Genomic DNA, 20089 nt, shown 5'->3' on the forward strand with positions numbered 1-20089 from the left:
GTTGACCTTGTGAAATGAACAGGGTAGATTCAGACTAGAGGATCATGCTCACACCCAAAATGTGGAGTTGTGCTAAGCATATCTGTCAAGAAACCCTCTCAGACATTTCACTTTAGTGTATATTTTGGAGCCCTGCTAGCATCTGCAAATGCTACAATAATGCGTAGCTTTGTGCTAAATACTAAAACGAACAGGCTAACATCACACAGCAACCTTCAGTGTATGAAAATGAGGCCAATTAAGAAGTGCAATAAAATCAAGTTCGTCAAGTGTCCATTTGGATAGCATTTCAATACCCATTTTTACAGCAGAATTAACATTTATAGCCTTGAATCAATAATGATTCGGGTCTTTATAGCCCATTCTTCTGTGTGACACCTGTGTGTGTGTGTTTGAATATGGCTTCTGACAACTTTTGTGTTAAATGTTAAATTCAACAGGCTAACATCAGACAGCAATCTCCAGTGCAGGAAGACAACGTCAATATAATGTAAGTCACGTGTGTTTAAGACAGAATTTTCAATACAGTGACTATCAACTTTGGGTTTATACCAGGGGTGTCAAACGTGCAGCCGTCCAGAGGACTTTTTTTCTCAAAGTGAGAAAATAGATTACTTGCTGTTTGCATAACCCGGTTGAGAGTCATAAAGACTTTTTAGAGCACTATAAGATGATCCAGTAACTACTAACACCAGCTCTACACCCCTGTATACAACACTGTCCAGCAGGCAGAGTGTTCATGCTGGAGCTGAGGGGTCCAAAATAGTCAACTTTACCTTCTTCATTAATAGAATCTATCTGTTCTTTTGCAGTAAACATTACACTCTGTGTCAGGTGAATGGGTAACCTGTGTGTTGGGTGTGTTCACAGCAGGTTTCAGGGCTTAAAGAGAGGGCTTCAGATCAACTTGGGCTGTATGTGGCTCCTGAACTGAAATGAGTTTGATGCCCCTGTTTTATACAGTCTGAAGCAAACATGTACTGTATATGGGCTAACGTGCTCACATTTATTTATTTATTTAATCTATTGACTATGCTAACATTTTATTTTCTTTCAAAGAAGCTTATAACATCTTCACTCTCTTATGTTAGTATGTTGGCGATATCACATTTCCCTATAAGACCTCATTACAGCATGTTTGAGTTGAATGCCTTTATCTGAGTTTTGCTGGTATGCTGTCCATTTGGACTTATTCCAAATTAATGTTTATATTATCCAGGGAATAAATTATGGCACAACTTCTGAAGCTCTTTTCATTTAATATACAGACTTGTTTTTATTGTTTAGTTGAGCATAGAACATCAGGATCCAGTTTGGCAGACAATGACTGTCCAAACCAAAATAATACCTACCCATCAAACTGCTGTTGAAGCAATTCCAGTTGTTTTGCCAAAGTGTTGGACTGACAGCAACCAACTCCACACACACACACATACACACACACACACACAAAATTTTGGTCGCGCAGTTCAGTTAGTAGCTCATGAATTTTTTAATTTTCACAAATAACTTATGAAACAAAGTTTTCAAGTGCTTTAAATCTGCCAAAATTTCTCCGGGATCCAATTTTTTTCACAAAATTGACACGGTTCTAATTGTGTGTGGGCTCATAATTCACTGTAGCTGTGGGAGAGAAGTGCACCCAATGTTCTAACAATGATGAAAAATGTATCTGTTATCACTGAATGCAGATAGTCACCCAGAACATTCAGCATTGATTAATCCAACCATCCTGTCATTGTACTGTTGATTGATGTGAAAGGAAAACATCAGCATAATGAGATGACTCAGCATGTATGTTTCATACTAGGTACAGTACCTTTTAAGTAGTCATTCTTCTAAATCTGAAGCAGCTTTTAACACATATTTAGTGCAGTGTAGTTTGTTTATTTCTTTACAGTAGTATTGAAAAAAGAGTGTTGACTTCTTTGCTGAACCTGCCAAATATTCCAGTGGCCCCATCTGTACCTCAAACCCTGAGATTCTGTGACTGATCCGGCCAGGTTTTCAATTCATCAAGTTAATTTCCTTCACTTATTAAAATCAGCCTATTTGATTGTTCAAGTGTTCCTGCCCGTTGTGTATTCTCTCTCTCACTAACGTTTCTAGAGAGAACAGGTGTTTGTCTGAGTCCTCAGGCAGAATAGTCCTCACAGCATCAGCCAGCTGAAACAAATACTCTGTGTTCTTCCCGCTTGGACCAGTAGAGCTGACGATCTGGTTGGCTATGTCCTCCAGAGGGGCAGGGCCGAGGTAGTCAGGATTGTCCTCGGACCCGATGTAGAGCAGCGTCTGGCTGGGTGGAGGGGCGAGAGGTGGACGGGGGTGAAAGGTCACCTCAATGACCTGATAGCCACCTTTTTCTCTGTAGTCGAGGTAGCTCTTCACTTCTTGCTCTCGACCCGTCGGAAGCTTGTAGGCAACACCCCAAACGCAGCCCTGCGGAGAGAGAGAGAGAGTGAGTCATAGAAGAAGTGGTAGCTTGACGTCAGTGGAGTGAATGCAGAGCGACAAACTGTATATAGAAAGGCGTGTGATTGATTGTTATGTAACTGCAGATAGTTACTAGAGCTGAAATGATTAGTCACTCTGTCTGTTAGTCACTCAAGGAAAATAAGTCATCAACAAAAGTTATTATAGGTTTAAAATAGCAGAGTTTTCTTTTTTTCTTGGCTTTCTAAAATATTACTGTTCATTGGTCCTCTTTGGGAAAAGGGAATTTTGCTACATTAATTATTATTTTTTAATATTTTTATTTGGGATTTGAATGGAATTTTTTTTTTACTTTTGCATTGAATGGTGATTTCAGGGTAAATAATTGGGAAAGTGTTGAAATGTCCTGTTACATTTAATTCCCATGCTATAGGCATAGAATTATAGAGTAAAAACTGGTATTTTTACTGTAAAAAATACCTGAAATATGAAAATGTCAAATACTTATCACAACCATGGGTTCCTTCTTCAAGTTGGAAGAAGAGGCCATTACCAGTGAAGGTGTTTGCTTATTGAACGAGTTATATCCCAATAGTTTGTGATCAGCTGTAGGTGCAGTTTTTAGAACATACAATCAATTAAAACGACAGGAGTGGATAATTGATTAATCAATGTAGACATATTCTCATTCTCCCTCACTCCATACGTGCCCTGTCGTTCCCTGAGGTCCTCAGCCAAGGCCCTTCTCGCCGCCCCGCAGTCGAGGCTGAGGACCAAAGGTGACTGGGCGACCCACTGGAACAACCTCCCAGAGGAGATCAGATTGGCCACCTCTTTTAAATCTCCTTTAAAATCACATTTTTATAGATGCACTTTTACAGGAGATGTCACCTGAGCGTGTTTTATTTCAGATGTTTTATTATCTATCAGGCAGTATCACTGGTTTTTACTCTTTATATTCTTCTTATTTTTATATTTTATATTTCTGATCTTTTAATTATTTGAATCTTTTATATTTTGTTGTTTTTAGTATTCCAACATTGATTATTTTAACCTCTTGTCTTAGCTTGTTTTTATCTTCCTTTCTGTCATTTCTTCTTGCTGTCACCTCTCTGCAGGTTATTGCTTTTTTTTTAAATGATTTTATCTTTTTCATTGTCTTCCTCACATTTCTCCTTTATTGTCTTTAAGTTTCTTTCCTATTTGTAAATCACTTTGTAACCCTGTTTTGAAAAGTACTATATAAATAAAGATTCTTATTATGATTATATTCAAACAAAAAGTTTCAGGCCTCAAATAATTAAAAACTTTACTTGGTAATATTATTTGGGGGTTATGGGACTATTTGCTATGCTTAAGAACAGCTGCATAATAAATTACATTATCGTTGATATATTTTGGGGACTGCTGATAAACACAGCTGAAGTATAACTTCTTAAATGGAAGCTGCCTGACTTTCACAAAAAATGTCCTAAAACAAAATGCTTATTGTTCAGCATGTGTGAACAAAGGTAAGTATAGTACCCCTTCACTCCATTATGATGCAGTCAGATGAAGACAAAACTAGCTTTCAGCTACTTCTAGGCAAGGCACGTTTATTTATAAAGCACCATTCATACAAAGAGCAATTCAAAGTGCTTTACAGAGTTAAAAACAAAAATCAGAACAGTAACAATCAACAAAAAACATACAGCAAACACTTCAAACATTACAATTTTATATGAGGCCAGTTATGTTTGATCTACTCTGTCTGTGTACTTATGTAACGTACACAGTAAATAGTGTTGGGTCTTATTATTTATTTAAATTAGGAGGGATTATTATAAATAATCATCCCCCTAGACTGACTGGAGCCAATTAAAGCTTGGGTTGGTAATCAGATTTAGATACACTTTTTGTCATACTGGTTAAAATGATCTTTATGTCCTGATGGCAATTATTACATGATGTGTTCCTAAAAAAGAGTGAAAAAAACTGCTATCTACAGCCAGAGTAAACCTGGGAAAACACTAACCAATCACCGTGTTTTGGCTCCCCAAATTTTAAACCAATCAAATCCCGTCCAGCCGTTCTGCCCTCCTCCTGCGCGTACATTTCCCCGGCGTGCACTCCTCCGAGTCCCCGTCTCCTGCCTGCCTTCCCCTGACACTATTTACTGCCCCTCTCGCTCGTCCTCGGGCCTGTCCCCTCTGACCTGATGAGGTGCTTTGCTCAGGACTGTAGTCCGGATCAGAGTCTAAAAAGCTCTCACCAACAAGCAGAATAATTAATGACGTTCAGTAAATCCTACAGAAAATATATATTTATTGTAGCGTCCGTCCGGACGCTGTAGTGATGACGAGCCGATTCGTGAACACGTTGAGCTTTAATAACCGGTCACTGTCAGCCGTGATCACGCCAACCAACAAAACAACAATCAATGTTTGAATTAATGAAAAACTTCTCTTGTCTCTCCCACTCCCACTCGCACACTCTACACCTCTCCTGATGCCTTCACTGACCGTCAACACTGTAGGAATTAAGAACATCTACACTGAACACATTTAACAAACAGTAGAGTTGTTACAGTTTTATATGTGTTATAACTTTTCTCCTGACATCGTGTCACCGGTACAACTGGATAATGCTAGCATGATAGTTGTGAGTACTAACAGCAGCCATGTTTGTTTGTGTTTTTAACTTTCACTATGATAATGTTTTGGTGAGGACCGGTTTTGAATCAGTCACGATCATATGGTCGAGAATCAGCGGCGCTCGTGCATGTGAGCGGGGGGGCGTCGTTTTGGAGGAGCTCCGAGGGAGGAGGGGAGGGGTTAGACGGAGTCATGAGGAAAAGCTACATTCAAATTCATGCTGGTTTTCCGAGACTACCAACCCTAGCTTTAAGTAGCGACAAAAAAAATCCTACCTTTTGGATTTATTTTATAATCAGAGGAAACATGTTGTAAACCTGTGTTTAAAACATGCGTCAGTCTTTGATATTTATAGATTTATTGACCAAAGTCAAATTCCTTGTGTGTTCAAGCATACCTGGCCAATAAAGCTGATTCTGATTCTGATTCTATACTGACCATTGTAATTGCAGCATGGTATATTTTCCTCATTATACAGGCTTTCTTTTGAGCACATCTCCTCTAACGTTACACACTCTAATAAGTCCCTGTCACTACTTCCTGTAAATAATCTGTAGTTGCAGCCTCTGTTTGTGATCAGAACCTGACTGCTGCAGAAAGACGATAAATGGTTTTCCTTCCACCGTATAACTAACACTTTCAGATACTCATCAGTCACCTCTAAATACATGTTTTCCAGATGCTTTCCATGTTCTCGCTGCATTACAAGACTCGCTCTGCATCGCTTTATCGCCTCACCATCACCTGCGACAAATTATCTCTCAACCAAGGTCAGAAAACAATACACTGTCCTCTCCTTTGTTTCAGCGCTGTGAGATATTATCTTCTGTAGTGAGCGGTACAGTCTTCCTCACCTTGGTCAGCACGTGTTTTTGACTCATGCCATGCACGTATGTGGCTTAAAAAAACAACTCGAACGTAGGTGGAGTCGTTACAGAATCTCATTTGCAGTACCTTGCTGTTGACTAGTTCCATTATTAGTTTATTAGCTCACGTGTGTATGTTCTCTCATAATTACACTGGATAATACAGTGAATTATGACCATTCATTTTTAGTTACTGTTAAAATAATATCTGATGTGTTTGTTATTCAGCCAAAGAACCTGTCACCGGATAGAAACACACATTACCAGCCACTATGAGGAAATTAATCAATATAATAAAGATGAATATCACTTATTAAGGGACAACCACCTAATTGTGGTAACCAATCTTAATGGCGAGGAATTCATTGAAATAAAAAGTTTGATAAAATGTGTTATGTTCGTTTTGGATGGAGAAGGCAATAGCTTAAGAACTGAGTTGATTAAGCAACCAAAAATCCACAGATTATGTTTGTTTTGTTTGTATGACTCATTTATATTGGTGCTGAACATTTCATCACTTCAATCAGTGTCAGCATTGTGATTATTTTTCTTATTTCCTTATGTGTTTCCGTTTCGTCCTTCATGTGTGTTTTATTATTTGTTTTCTCCACCTAAAAATCTATTTTAAAAAAGTCAGGGAGAAAAAGGAACCAAAAATGAACCGGCACCTATTTTATCCATAGACTGTAAAAATTATGGACGTGGTATCGGTGACGTCAACCATCTGTTTATGAAGCGCTGCTTTGAAGCCAGTCTTCGGCGGGAGCCATATTGGATATGCTGAACACAACCTAACTTCTGTCGAGCTAGTGTGAGGTAAAGAGGCTTTGAGCATCCTAGCCAACAGCTACAGTGTTCCCGCCTGTCAGTCAAGTCAGTCATGTCCTTATTTGGGCAAAACTCATAATCTTAATACCTTTTGAACCGTCGCATTATAAAAAATTCACCCTCGTACAGTGTGTGCCTATAGAAAAATTTGCTCTTCAGGCTGAAGCCGTTTTTTGAACCAGGCTGTAAACATGTTTATTAATGCTGTAAAGATCGTCTTTTTTGAATTGGTGTGTATGTGGTTTCCGGTGTTTCTGCAGCCAGCCTCAAGTGGACGCTCAATGAACTGCAGTTAATAACACTTCCGCATGGGCTTCATATTTTGACACCGGAGGTTGCGGCTTGGTGAAGTGTTAGGGGTGGAAATTCTACTCATGTAAGCCACCTGTTACTGTTTTGTTGGAGTTGGAGAGAGGGGGTGAGCCGGGTCGCTTTATGTTTTGTTGACTGCTATTTTCTTTAATCACTGTTATCACTTTCTTCATCAGTTTTTTGTGCACTTTATCAAATGTTGATTATCTTTTTTAGTTAATAAAAGGTTAGACATATTTTTCTTTGGATCAGATATTTTTTGCTTTAGCACGTCAGACAGTTTACTAGACCCAAGATCAGCCTCTCAGCGGCTTTTGGGTCTTTGTAGTTGCTACAGAGGGGGTTTTCTTACCTCAGGATCCTCCACCAGTGTCACGACTCGACCAGGCTGTAAAGAACACAAGGAGAGATATGAGTCGTATGGAAACATTATTGGTACATTTTTCCAACTTCATAAAGTCATTACAATATCGAACAATCTCACACTGCGTATTTTTGTTTAGACCATAGACTGTATAAAATATGGACATAGTATCCGTGACGTCACCCATCTGTTTCTGAAGCCCTGTTTTGAGTCGGTGGAAGCCATATTTAAGAGTAGACTTAAAACTTTCCTTTTTGATAAAGCTTATAGTTAAGCTGGATCAGGCTTGGACCAGCTTTTGTCATGCTGCTATAGGCCTAGACTGCCGGGGGAACTGGCACACTGACACACTGGGATCCTAGCTCACCCTCTTCCCCCCAACCCCTTCATCACTTACTTTGACTCTCTGCCTGTCCCATTAAAGTTACTAACCATAGACCTTTCTGGAGTCCCTGAGCTCCATTGTCTCGTAAATTCCTCTGAGCTGCCGTAGACGTCCTCCTGCTGTGGACGATCTGGACTCCAGCTGATACGGACGTACTGGACTCCAGCGGCAACAGCTTCTACGACTCGTCTCATCACTATCACCTCTCTCTCTTACTCCCCTCTATCTGTCTTTCCAGACCCAACTCAGTCGAGGCATGATGGCTGTCTAACATGAGTCTGGTTCTGCCTGAGGTTTCTGCCTGTTAAAAGGAAGTTTTTCCTCACCACTGTAACTAGCTAAATACTGCGATGTGCAATGCTCATGATGGATTAAGGTGGGGTCAGACTGAGTCTTACCCTGTCTTGGTGTTAGGTCTCTGTTCATAATTTGACATAGTGTGGTCTAGACCTCCTATGTTTGTAAAAGTGTCTTGAGATAACGTTTGTTGTGATTTGGCGCTATACAAATAAAGATTGATTGATTGATTGATTGATATTGCTGCTGTCGAGCGATTGTTACGTAAAGAGGCGGGCTTTGAGCCTCCTAGCCAACAGCTACAGTGTTCCCTCCTGTCAATCAAGTCAGCTGTGCCTCTCATCGGAAGACTCATAATCTCAATATCTTCGAAATTGCCCTGTTAGAAAAAAAATCTGGTTTCCTGGTTAACTGATTCAAATCTAAGCTACATATCAATTTTTATATATATATATATATATTTACAATTTCTCCAAATGTAACTGCATAATATTGACCTTCAGACTGTCCACCTCTTTAAACAAGATTATTTGAAGCCAAGCGACTTGTTGAATAACAACAAGGGGGCATTATTTGGAATAATTTAACCTCATGGAGTCAAATAAAACTCTAAAAACCTACAGTTTACTTTTCAATCAGATTCAGCCACACTTAATGCTGTGAAAATATGACAATTCCCCACTTTAGGCATGAGACGCTCATCTCACTGAACGGAAAGAAATTCTGAATGTATGTTTATTTATTCAGACAATTTTAGTTATCTTATTGCAGTTATAACTAAAGAAAAGTAGGAACACATTTTATTTCAGACCATTTAGGGCCACCCTCCCCACTTGGGCCCTTGGTAGCCAGTCCCACTTTTCCCCCCACTACCACGCACCTGTCTCCAATGTCATTATTAAAGCTATTTAAAGTGAGTTATACTGTCTCATTAGCCCACTACTCACAGTAAGATGAGCTTTTTAACACCCTGCTTGCACACATTCAACTCTTAGGTCTACATCCATTCAAACTCTCTGTGCAACATTGCATTAGTTACTGTTATTGCCAAGCCAACACAGTAACATTATGAACACTCACTTTCCCAGGTATCCCCCGGTGGTCGGTGCTGCCCTGCCAGAACCGACGACTGAAGCCTGTGATGAAGCCGACTCTCTTCTCCTCATACGGAAAGTCCACTTTCCAAATGAGGGACCCGTATCCGAAGACCCACATCATGAGGCTTAATGCTAACAGAGGGCAGCAAGGACGGCTTAAACACGGACGAGAGGGCGATGTTTCACACTGACAGGTATCAGTCAGCCTACAGCGTTAATCATAACATCATAGTTAATAGCAGTAGCGCGGTTTTGACAGGTAAAGTGTGTGTAACGCTCGTAAAACGCTCTAATTACACATCTGCCTCCAGGACAAAGTTGTCAAGTCACGTCGGTTACGTAATTACACGGATTTCCGCTCTGCACCTTTCAAAATAAAACGCACCTTCCTAACACCGTCCGTGTATTTCAACAGTATTAACATGTAACCTGGGGTTTAAGAAGCCAGTGACAAAATTATGAGTCTTTAAAGTGATATTGAGTTGCCCAGCTTATTTTCAATCACTCTCAGCATTGATTGTAGAGCTTGGTGCTTTTATTTTGAAAGCATTCCACCATTCTGGGTGTTGTGGGCTATTTCAGTGTATAGTCTAATTTTAGGGCAAATGGTCAAAAGCAAAACACTAAAAATGGCACCTATCCATGTACATTTTTTTTTTTAAAGAACCTACTTTGGAAAATTATTTTGCATCCTTCTCTTTTTGACTTGGTAAAATGATAATACCTATAACAAAAGATGCCTTCAAAAAAACATATATACATATATAAACATATTGGAATGCAAAAAATTCTAGAAATTAAATACTATAATAATACATTAATTTTATATAGCGCTTTTCAAAAACTCAAAGACACTGTACAATTGTTGAAATCAATACAAGCAAAAAAGAAATAAACCAGATCAAACAAAACAATAGTACAATCACAAAAAGTCACAAAAGCTAACTTAAAAAGGTGAGTTTTTAAAAGAGATTTGAATGCTGAAGGGTCAGAGCAGTTTTGGATATGGGAGGGGAGTGAGTTCCAGAGGGTGGGGGCGGCTACTGAGAAGGCTCTGTCCCCCCAGGTTTGGTGCTTGGTTCTGTGAGGTGGGGACAGGTGGTTGGCATGTGAGGAACGCATACGTTATAAAAACTATAACATTTGATGTCTGTGATTTAACTTCAGTGAAACGTTTTCAATGTCAATACCTGTTTTGATGACATTACAATGTTTTTACAGTACAAGTGTTTCCATGCCAATGTTTCTTTTTTCAGTTTCATGGTGTGTTTTCAATGCCAAATTTTATTTTCAATACCAAACATTAAAGTCATCGTTTTGGCTCCATAGAAAGAAAAAAATAAAGATGCCTTCTTCCTAAGTAAACTACTTTATATTGATTTGTTTAATCTGTGCCAGAATTTATTTTGCAAGCAGTGTAGATATATTTATAACCTTGCACTCTTTGTGTTTTTGTAATTGACGTATAAAATAATAAGCTAACACAAGTTTAAAAAAAAAAAAGTGACAATAACACATTACAGAAGTGCTAATGTGACCTTGTCTTCTGGTGGGAAAACCCTCCACTGAGCCCAAGAAACAATTATATTTTCTGTTTAGTGATTTAAATAACCTCTTGATGAACCTGTCCTGAGCGCCCAGATCTCTTCACATGTACTATTTATATTCACCCATTTATTTATTCCCAAAGACTGCACTTCTCATGCCTTTGCACTAATTAAAACATAAGCTCAGACAAACAACACAGGGAAAATGGGCTTCCATCCTGACACCAGGGGGTGCTGAGTTTCTATTTCCCTCATTTTGTGTTCTCTAAAATAACATGCAGTTCATGCATGCCGTGTGAGCACTGATTCAGAACCACATAAAGTGGACAGCGACAGTCTGGCCTGTAATGTAAGCCCCATGAACAGCAGCCGTGCTCATTCCTCTTCCTCAAAAAAGAAGCCAGTCAGCAAAGCTTTTATGTCTTACCAGCCTCTTGTTTACAAAGGGGCAGATCTGTTGTTTACATCCACAGCTGGGCTGAAAAATACTGCTGAGGACACATCTGCCATAAACATACCCTCAGTGTTCAAGACACCAAAACCAAACTTGGTGCAGTGGAGCAAACTGACAGCAGAGCAAAAAATAAATCAAATCTAAAACATAGGATATAAAAGAAGGGAGTTAGCAGATGATAGATGATGTATAAGAAGAGGCCTGACCATTCAAGGCTTTAAAAACAAGCAGTAAAATCAGTTCTTAAAGTCACAGGTAACCAGTGAAGGGCAGCAAGGATTGATGTGCTGTCTTTGGTTCTCCTAATGCGTGTTTAAAACCTGGAAGAAACATTGTGTTGTGTTGCAGCTTTTAGAAATTTTGCCTGCTGATACCAGATTACGTACGCTTCACCAGTTAAATCTGGAGGAAAGTAAAGCATGGATGACCTTTTCTACATGTGCAGATGAAAGGAATGACCTGATGTTGGCCAAAATGCCTCAGTTGCACAAAGCCAGAGTGTACCAACCTAGTGAACTTGACATCAAAAGAAATCAGAAGAAACACCTCAGTTAGAAGCTGTATTTTCAGTAGAATTAGATTAGGCACCAAGATTTAAGAGAAGAGTAAAAAACGAAAGCTCTATGACCAAAAGGGATAATTAAAGTTTTTTCTGAATTGGATTTAATGTACTTCAGGGGGTCTTAAGATCCAATCTTTAATTTAAGTGAAATGAAAATGAAGGATATATTGGCTCTATACTAGCCTTAAACTGGACATATAGTTGTGCGTCATCTGCATAGCAATGGAAACTTGAAAAAGCAGATATGACTTGGCATGATTTGACCAAAGGGAAGCGTTAGGGTTGCAAGATAAGTATTATGATGTGCTGTGACATCAAGCGCTTTCAGTGGTCAGAAAACAAGAGAAAGTACTATATAGTCCAGAGATAGTCAGGGGCACCGCCAGGGATTTTGGGCCCCATGAAAAAATATCACATTGGCCCCCATCACCAAAGGCCTCAAGAACCTTGTGCAACTGCTGTAACCACATCTCCAGGATCCAATCGACCCAGTCATAGCTTTACATAACTCTACCTCTTCAGCTGTCTTGCCTCTTGGAGTCAAATACTTACTGTATGACTGTCAAAAATTAAGGATTCCCTGCACACAAGGTGACTGATTTGCCCCTTCTTTTATTATGTTTTCATGGCGCCATCATGGAATCAAACCAGGGAAACCCATTTAGAATAATTAGCTAAAACATAGTTCATCTCATTGTGGACATCAAACTAGCAAACTGGTTGATTTTGCACTCAAAGACTATATTAACCTTTCCTTGAGAAAAACTGGGTGACATGGCCCTTTCTTCTCTCTCCTCTCTCTCCTTTCTTTCCCTCCTTTTCTGGGACCCAGACTTTGTCTTTCCAGACATTTTAGCTGCCTTGTGCACTGTGCAACTTCTGTTTGACTGCGTGGCACAGCTGATTAGCGCGACTCAGGCTTGGCTGTACCAGTTCATGCCGATATGGGGTAAACATTTTATGAAGACAACGGGACCGCTTTTTTAATGACCTTATTCTGAATAATTATTTCTATTATTATTTTCGTGCCCCCTGTCAGTCATGGGCCCTTAGAATCATCCTAACTTTTTCCCCCTATACGGCGCCACTGGATAGAGTGAACAAGAGGGGACCCAGAATAGACCCCTGGGGGACCCCAAGAAGAGAGAATCACAAAAAGCTAAGCTTCACTGAGAAAGGAATATTAAAATCAGTACAGAGTCATGGAGCTTGTTAAGCAATTTGTTAGTTATGGCTTAAGCTAATTGTCCTTGAGATCCCTCTTCATAATAAAAAAATAATATGCAGACGATGACGCATCAATGAAGGATAAAAATGTTAGATGGTTAAAAAAACAAACAAGTGTGAGGTATGCTTACAATAAAAAAACTGATTAATCCTCCTTAAACCTGCAATCAAAACCATATTCTTATACTTTTTGTAGCCTCTTATTAATGGGCTGAATTACTGTCATTACACTCAGTGGAAACGTATCAGAGTTGGTTCTGAAAATGCTCCTTGTTGTGAAATGATTATGAGCTATTTACATGAAGCATAAATCTCCACAGAGCTGCACAGAAGTGTACTTACAGGCTAAATCCTGCTCTAAATATCTTAAACCTATGGTAAACATGATTGTTGTCTCATTACTGTGTGGATTGACACCAAAATGCTTACAAACTGTCCAGTGGGCTGACCTTATGTGCAGTATTTGTCTTTGACAGGGGCACATTTCTATGGGATATAATATAATGTTTGTTTTCTGCTGTTCCTGGAAAATACAGAACTTTTTACTTTGATGAGAAATGTAAGGACTTAAATGCAATCTCCTCAATAAACTACTTGTAATTGTTATGAGAAATCAGCTTTATTTGCAGTAAACATGCTGTAAGTGCTTTCACTTTGGCAATTTAGCATCTAGATGACGGTAGAGATATTGCAGTGAATGTAAAATAATGAATGAGAAGAAGAACAACAACAAATTAATGTAAATAAATATTTGTATTTTTAAAAAATCACAAATTTACTTCTTTAAATAAAAAACTAAAATGTTTTTCTAACATTAATCTTACGCTTTCAATTCTAATACAGAACACAGGAATTAAATGACTTGGAAAAATCCATATTAATCTGCTGTAATCCACCCTTTATTCCTGATCTCACTCTATCACAACAATAATTACACCCAATCAAATAAGTCATTATCTATATGAAGAGGACATTCCCCATGTGTCTCCCTCCATCAGTATTTGTCCTTACACTCTGTACGTGTTAAATCTACTTAATTTATCCTCACAGGCCTCCTTCTCCACATCAGCGCAGTTTCAGTTTCTTTTAACCCTCTTCTTCTCTTTCCCCAGACGCTTCCAAGATTTATCCTTTCTTCTTCTTCTTCTTCTTCATTCATTCAGAAAAATCTGTGTTTGACTTTAAAACAACATATTTAGATGTTTCTTACATTTAAAGGGGCACTCCACAAACCGTCCATATCAGTTAGTTTACTCAACATAACAAGTTCTAAACAGCCTGTGGAAACAGTGGAATAATGTAATCCTCAGCTCTGTAGGGAGAGCTCCAAAGTGTAGACGAAAACAAAGTAAGACTTTGCCACTGGAGACCACTTTTTGTTTTCTGTTTTTATCCCAGCAGTCAACATTGCTGTTTCCTACTTCAACAAGAGCCACAGCTGTTCCCTGAAACTGACCAAGAAGTAAATATTTCCTCCATGATGAAGGTTTCATCACCGTGACAGCGTTGTTTTAATTCAAGTCATGGTTTCTTTCTGACATCAAAGCTGTTTGTATGCCTTTAGCTTAGCAAACCTTGTGTAGGATTAGAAACGTTTGGGACCTGCCAAGAAGGGGAGTCAGACCAGAGAAGGCATATCTGTTCTTCAAGAATATCAAGCAACATAGCTTGTCTTTTTTGAATTTTTAAACTTTTTATATTTATAGAGGAGAGGACAGTGGATAGTGGATAGTGTGGGAAACCGGGAGAGAGTGGGGGATTGACATAAGGGAAAGAGGCCATAGACTAGATCGAACCTGGGCCACCCGCTACATGGGCGCGCAACTTAACCATTAGGCTAAGTCCGCACCCTGAGCTTTTCTTTTAAGTTGTTGTTATTGCTGCAACTAAGACAAAAGCTGCTGTACATGGGGCGCACCTCAACTGCCAAGCTAACCTAGCACCCTTTAGATCTTCTTTTGCTGATAGACCTGTTGAACAGAAGACCTATTTCACAAATTGGAAGTGTTAAGTTGTGCGTCTACCATATGTGGTCCGTCAAGTGTCTGTTAATGAATTGCAGTATGGGTAATATTGGAACCAGTGTTTTCATATTTTTGAGAGCTTGCCCCCTCTTCAGAATAAATATCAATCGACATTTGCTGCATTCATTTCAACTATTTTTTCTGTTTGCTGCCTGCTAGTTGATCAACTCCATGAAAGTACAACACCAAATCAGAGGAGCGCCCTTTCATAACTTGACTTAAGAAACCAGTAAGATTTAGCCGTGCCCGTTTTGATAAGGCGGAATGGGGGGAAGAAGGTTGAGTTGGGCTCTACAGCGCAGTGTGTACATGCATGTCTGAGTGCGTGTGCGTATGTGATGCTCTTGCTGTGCCTCTCATGCTTCCACAAAGCCGTAATGTGATGTGTAATCACACAGTGGGACACCAATATTACACCTTTTCAGGCTGTTATATCAATCAATCAATCAATCTTTGTTTGTATAGCTCCAAATCACAACAAACGTTATCTCTAGACGCTTTTACAAACATAGCGGGTCTAGACCACTCTGTGTCAAATCATGAACAGAAACCCAACACCAAGACAGGGTAAGACTCAGTCTGATCTCATCTTAATCCACCATTAGCATTGCACCTCACAGTATTTAGCTAGTTACAGCGGCGAGGAAAAACTTCCTTTAACAGGCAGAAACCTCGAGCAGAACCAGACTCATGTTAGACAGCAATCTGCCTCAACCGAGTTGGGGTTGGAAAGAGGGATAGAGGAGAATAGGAGAGCGAGAGAGCAATGATAGTGATGTGACCAGTAGTAGTAGTAGTAGTAGTAGTAGTAGTAGTAGTAGTAGTAGTAGTAGCGATAGTAGTAGTAGCTGTTGCAGTAGCTGTTGCCGCTGGAGTCCAGTACGTCCGTATCAGCTGGAGTCTGGAGCGTCCACAGCAGCAGGACGTCTACAGCAGCTCACAGGAACCTATGAGACAACGGAGCTCAGGGACTCCATATCTAAGTAAAAAGCTTAGTAATGGCGGAACTTTGTTTATAGCACTGTTGCGGAATTGCAGTGTGTAAGAGGCTTATGTTTCCTTTTGCTGTTCTCCTCCACTCTGCTAAGTTGATGCACAGGAGTTGTGCTACAGGAGCTCCATATGTCAAAAATGCTATCAATTATGGCGATACCCATCTTTTTATAGTGTCAAATAACTAATGAACTAATAAATTAACTAAATATCTCAGAAAAAAAAGGTTGACATAAATTAGCATGATAACAACTAAGTATAATAACAGAAACTGTGTTTAAGAATACTAAATTTGACATGAATTTTGATGCAATAGTTTGACCCATTTCCTATCTGTGAATATGGCGGAGGCAGGGTTTATAACCTTTACTTCACCAAGCCGATTGATGGGAGCTACAAATATTTTGGCCTCATGTTTTGGGAGCTGTCATGTTATTAATCTGGTTAATGGCAGGTTAAGGGGTTGACAGGTAGGTAAGTCTTCAACGGAATCATTTCATTGGAGCAAATTGAAATGATTGGACCTCCTCAGAACAAGATTCAAACAATCCCAAATATTGATTACTTTCTGGATGTAAGACAATTTCAACAAAAATAACACTACAATGCCTCGCGTTATGACAGCTTACACTCCCTTCTTTTTGTTTGTTTTCTTGTCAGTTCCATCCTGCTCTGAGTGGGTTTTCTTGTTAAAACTTAAAATAAATCCAGGAGAATGTGTCTGTTCTCCTCTCAGTCCTTTGTATTTGGTGCCAAGGCTGTATTCTCATTAACCCAGTTAATGTGCATAGCTGAGTGGAGCTTTCAACATCCAGATCTTCATTTGAGTTTGATTGTTCCAGCCAAGGTTTGACAATACATAAGCGGTTCCTCTGCCAAGCTTAATCAATTCTTCTATGTTAGTGCACATGGTGTAAACATCAGGAGCGACGGTTCCTTTCTTTCAGCCCATCCTTGTATGGTCTTTATATCTTTAACCTTTTCTTTCCTCGCTTTCAAAAGAGAGGTTTTTTAAGGTAGAAGACTTTCTTTTTTTCCGCCTTCCACCTGCGAGATCGTCTAACTAACCTCCAATATTTAGCTGTTCTCCTGCAGCGATTGAGGTCCGGAAAACCCATCCAAAGGTCTCCTCTGTATTGACTCACTCCCACAGCAGTGGTTGCACACAAAAGAGGCTCTTGAACCTCTGACTCCATCTCAGCAGCTGTTGTGAGGAATGGGCCCGGCGAGCCATAACAGTCCAGTGTATGTAGAGAACAGAGCTGAGTGGGCCATTTTGGGCTGTGAGGCCTCACACTGTTTGATCCTGAACTGCTCATATGACTCCTGAGACTTCTCCCTGAATGCAGCCACATCTATCAGCGCTGATGTACTTGCCTGAGAATGAGATTCTATTCTGAGAGTATCAACTAATAATGATGATGATGTGGAGGGCTGTAAGATAAGAAAGTCATTATTAGAGAGTCAATATTATCTCTTTTGGCTCAGTTTTTAAACCTCATTTGTAATAATGTTAGACCAGCACAAGCATTGACTCGGAATAATAGAATTAGAATCATGTTCGCATTGGCATGACAGACACTCTTCATTTGTCTTCAGACACTGTAGGTGTAATAATAGAGATGATGCTAACATTTCACACATCATGAACGCTGTTACCTCCTTTGTCTTTGCAACAAAAGCCCCCAAAAATGTGTGCCTCATGTTATAATTAAAGCTTAACCTTATATGTATTAAAAGCTTGAATATATAGCCCACATTTCTGCAGACATAAACACTCTCAAGACAGAAGTCATCACTTGCCGTCATGGTCTTTGACTGAGCTGGTTCCTACAAAATGAAAGAAGCAGAGGCCATGTAGACTCTGTTATAGTGGGTTTTCTGTGCCAATGAGAAAAGAGAACTATCAATTACATTCATTTTCTTGCAAAACGAGGGGTTTTCACACCTAAATTAGATTACTGCTGATCTTAATTTATTTTATAATAATGCACCACAGGCTACTTTCCTCATTGACTGATATTAAAAACTAAAACCTCAGTCAGCAGTGCCGTAAAACATTGCTTCTTTTTAATCTCTAAGTTATATAAATTAAAAGTCTAAATTGGGGTCATTGTAACCTTTGAAATTTTTTAATAAGTGTCCAATCATTCAACATGCATTTCATATTCCCCCTGCATGTGGTGACTAACTACTGAGATGCGTATTCGACACTTGGAGCTGACATCGCTGAAGGGATTTGAGATATTTTCCCGCAAAATTGGTATAAATAAGGCTTAAGTCTAGTCGCAGCAATGTAAGCTAATACTCTAAATCTTCCTCAAGCTTCAGCAAAGTCTATAACTTTATCAGCATGTTTGAGTGAGAACCGTGAAGTGTTTGAGGAGACTGATCAAAAGCGACTGCTGTTGGCATTCCTGTCTGTTTGATTGTCCAGTTTTAAATCAGATGTATGCTTAGAAAAGCTGCATAAGTGGCATGGATAATGTGTGAGAATGCAAGATGTGAAACATCTTCATGTATTACATTGATTTACGCAAGATTTTATTTAGAAATTCGAAGTCCCCAGAAGATGGATCCTCCTAATTTGCCATCAAAGTTTCATTTAATCCTGCCAGCAGGTTGAACGTTAAACTTATTCAGCAAAACAGCTCAATGTGTAATGCATTAAGTGACACAAGATATTATATGGATATTAAATGTCCCCAGAGGATGAACCCTGAACACTTTTCTCAGTTCTCTGATGCCATTTATGGGCCAAAGCACTATTTTGTCCTGAAAATGTATGTAGTATCAACTTCATGTATTGGTTGAAGAGTTTGTACAGACTCTCATGCTCCCTTGAGGATAGATCAGCATGACTTTGTTGGTGATCAGACTTTTGCCTTGTAGGCCAGGGTTTTGCCTTATCCTGTGAAACATCTTATCATAAACTAAGTGAGCACAAGAATTTGATTAGACATTGAGAGTCCCCAGAAGATGAATCCTCCTATTCTGCCATCTAAGTTTAATTTCATCCTGCCAGCAGGTTGAACTTTAAACTTATTCTGCAAAACAGCTCAGTGTGTACTGCATTAATTGGCACAAGATATTATATGGATATTAATTGTCCCCAGAGGATGAACCCTGAACAGCTTTCTCAGTTCTCTGACACCTTCTTGTGCCATGTATGGGCCAAAGCACTATTTTGTCCTGAAAATGTATGTAGTATCAATTATGTATGTACAGACGCTCATGCTCCCTTGAGGATAGATCAGCATGACTTTGTTGGTGATCAGACTTTTGCCTTGTAGGCCCGGGTTTTGCCTTATCCTGTGAAACATCTTATCATAAACAAGATTTTGATTCAACATTCAGAGTCCCCAGTAGATGAATCCTCTTGATTTTTGTTGTTGACTTAGTTTGACTCTTGTGCTACCAGTAAGTTAAACTTAAACTTAATCTTAGGCTACAAAACATCTAAATGTCTTTAATTGATTGGCACAAGATATTATAGTTGCATTCATGGCTCTCCAGAGGATATACCCTTCACAACTTTTGTAGTTTCTGCTTGACTTTTGTGATATCTGACATTTTTGTAGACCACAATTTTTCATCTTCTAATTGTCAACATAATTGGTGCAATTTTTGTTTATGCATTCATAGTCCCTAGAAGGTGGATCCTCGTAATTTTGGATTTACATACATTTCCTGTAACACTACCTGCGTGTGTAACTTTTAACTGCATCTGCTAAACACGTCACTATCTAGTGCAGTGACTGGCACAAAATATTCTATAGGCATTCATGCTCCTCAGAGGATGAACCCCGAACGGATTTGGTAGTCCTCTGTCATCCTCTTGTGCTAACAGCAGGCCAGTTTTGTGGTCCTGACAATATGTTAATATTGACTTAATTTATTGGTACAAGATTTCATGCAGACACTCACAATCCCTGGAGGATAAATATACATGACTTCATAAAATGTATATCAGAGATCTCTACTTTATTTGGGCAAATTCATATTATTCCCCCGTATCAGCATGAAATGGTACAGCCCAGCCTGAGTCGCTAATCAGCTGTGCCACG

The 20089-nt window shown here is 39.3% G+C and overlaps 1 protein-coding gene across 1 annotated transcript; it reads right to left on the minus strand.

Moving 5' to 3' along the window:
• Positions 1-1473: 1473 nt before the first annotated feature.
• On the minus strand, positions 1474-9570 carry chac2 (ChaC, cation transport regulator homolog 2 (E. coli)). The gene is made up of 3 exons (XM_034707110.1): positions 9199-9570; positions 7425-7460; positions 1474-2439 (listed from the first exon to the last, which is right to left on the minus strand). The coding sequence occupies exons 1-3, from the start codon at positions 9334-9336 to the stop codon at positions 2044-2046; spliced, it is 570 nt and encodes a 189-aa protein (XP_034563001.1). The 5' UTR covers positions 9337-9570; the 3' UTR covers positions 1474-2043.
• Positions 9571-20089: the final 10519 nt, after the last annotated feature.

The sequence above is a fragment of the Notolabrus celidotus genome, chromosome 18 (genome assembly GCF_009762535.1).
Source record: "Notolabrus celidotus isolate fNotCel1 chromosome 18, fNotCel1.pri, whole genome shotgun sequence".
NCBI classification, from domain to species: Eukaryota; Metazoa; Chordata; class Actinopteri; order Labriformes; family Labridae; genus Notolabrus; species Notolabrus celidotus.

What these genes read in the sequence shown, in the direction of transcription:
- chac2 (XM_034707110.1), bottom strand. Translation starts at nt 9,336, where the DNA reads ATGATGTGGGTCTTCGGATACGGGTCCCTCATTTGGAAAGTGGACTTT. An exon ending in ACCGGGGGATACCTGGGAAA is followed by an intron (nt 7,461 to 9,198) that starts GTGAGTGTTCAT and finishes TGTTCTTTACAG; the next exon opens with CCTGGTCGAGTCGTGACACT. An exon ending in CACTGGTGGAGGATCCTGAG is followed by an intron (nt 2,440 to 7,424) that starts GTAAGAAAACCC and finishes CTCTCTCCGCAG; the next exon opens with GGCTGCGTTTGGGGTGTTGC.